At 39.7% G+C, this 1,653-nt stretch overlaps 1 protein-coding gene across 1 annotated transcript in view; it reads right to left on the bottom strand.

Moving 5' to 3' along the window:
- The window catches only part of LOC104994550 (DNA polymerase alpha catalytic subunit-like), a gene marked incomplete at its 3' end in the record, with an annotated part of 10,173 nt that overhangs the window by 2,500 nt on the left and 6,020 nt on the right, over window positions 1–1,653 (bottom strand). Inside the window, exon 4 of the mRNA XM_010848180.1 lies at window positions 1,173–1,289. Within this exon, the coding sequence (XP_010846482.1) occupies window positions 1,173–1,289 (117 nt within the window). The remainder of the gene's footprint in view (window positions 1–1,172; window positions 1,290–1,653) is intronic.

A 1,653-nucleotide genomic window follows, 5' to 3' on the forward strand; every position in this document is an offset into this window, starting at 1 on the left:
GGAGATCCAACCAGTCCGTCCTAAAGGAGATCAGTCCTGGGATTTCTTTGGAAGGAATGATGCTAAAGCGGAAACTCCAGTACTTTGGCAACCTCATGCGAAGAGTTGACTCATTGGAAAAGACTCTGATGCTGGGAGGGATTGGGGGCAGGAGGAGAAGGGGACAACAGGATGAGATGGCTGGGATGGCATCACTGACTCGATGGACATGAGTTTGAGTGAACTCTGGGAGTTGGTGATGGACAGGGAGGCCTGGCGTGCTGCGATTCATGGGGTCGCAAAGAGTCTGACATGACTGAGCGACTGAACTGAACTGAACTGATACTAAGCAACTCCATCTTGCTAGAAAAATTAGTAATAAACATTATAATTACAGCATACCTGTACTGAATGCTTGCTATATACACCAAGGACTGATCCAATATCAATTAACTGACTTTACTCTTCCAACAGCTCTTGAAACAGGGCCCCATTTCTCAGGTGAAGAAAGAGGCCCAGAGAAGTCACTCAGCACTCGTCCAAGGTCACAGACCAGGATGTGGTAGAGCTAGCACTTAAAGCACCAGTCCCTACACTCTTCACCATTACATCACATTGCTTCTAGAACTTTAGAGAGACTTGATCCATCAGCCACAAGTCAAAGCTCAAATATTTCAGTTAGCCTCATCTTCAGCAACTCAATCCTCCCTTTATTACAAACACTGTTAATAGCCAGTGTCCTGAGGGAGTTACAGCCCTACAACTATGGCCAAAGGCATCAATATCTCACTACAATCAAGACAACTAACTAATCAATATGTATCACATGAACAGAAGAACTTTATCCTATCAGAAATAGCATCACAGTTCCTGACTTTTAAAGATTTAATCTTGTGACCAAGACAACTTAGCGATAAACCAATATAAACAAGATGAGAACAGTTTCTCCTCCATTTCAGAATAAGAAGACAAGATATGCTTCAAGTATTGGAAGCCATTACTTTACTACATGTTACCTTTTTATTCAAACTGATGAACATTATTTTCTACAGTTTAAAGAGAAAGACAAAACTGTTTTTATGCATCTATGTTAACATATTGGTTTTATATTGATATCTATGAAATTTCCATAAATCAGGAAACTAACAAACAACTAATACACAGAACTGAAAAAATTATCACCAAATACAAACCTTGGACTTGAATTTCATAATCTTATATTTTGCTGCTATTTTCTCATCAAATTCATCATAAACATCCTTCATGGTAACTGGAGTTCCACTTTCTTTCCCCGTATTTATATCAACTTTCTGCTTTCCCATGGAGAGGGCAGGCAAGGGGAGGCGAAAAAAGTATCTGTAAATAAGATCTTCTTGACTACCAGAAACCCAGTCTAAATCAATTTTCATCTTTACCCACTCAAACATCTAACAGAACAAGGTGAATTCAAAGATACAAATAGACCCAAAAATATACTAAATCCAGTGCCCAATTCCTCCCAATGACATCACAAAAGCAAACCAGATATAAAGATGACCAATCCTACAAAATGGGAGAATAATGTTATAAATCTTGACCAAAATGCTTCACAGTTCAACTGAGATGGGGAGGGGCTGGGGCTGAGAGGGGAGTGTGGATGTTAAGGCCAAATAAAAAGGGTCAGCAAATGGAACT

This window comes from Bison bison, unplaced genomic scaffold (genome assembly GCF_000754665.1).
Source record: "Bison bison bison isolate TAMUID 2011002044 unplaced genomic scaffold, Bison_UMD1.0 scf7180017849889, whole genome shotgun sequence".
NCBI classification, from domain to species: Eukaryota; Metazoa; Chordata; class Mammalia; order Artiodactyla; family Bovidae; genus Bison; species Bison bison.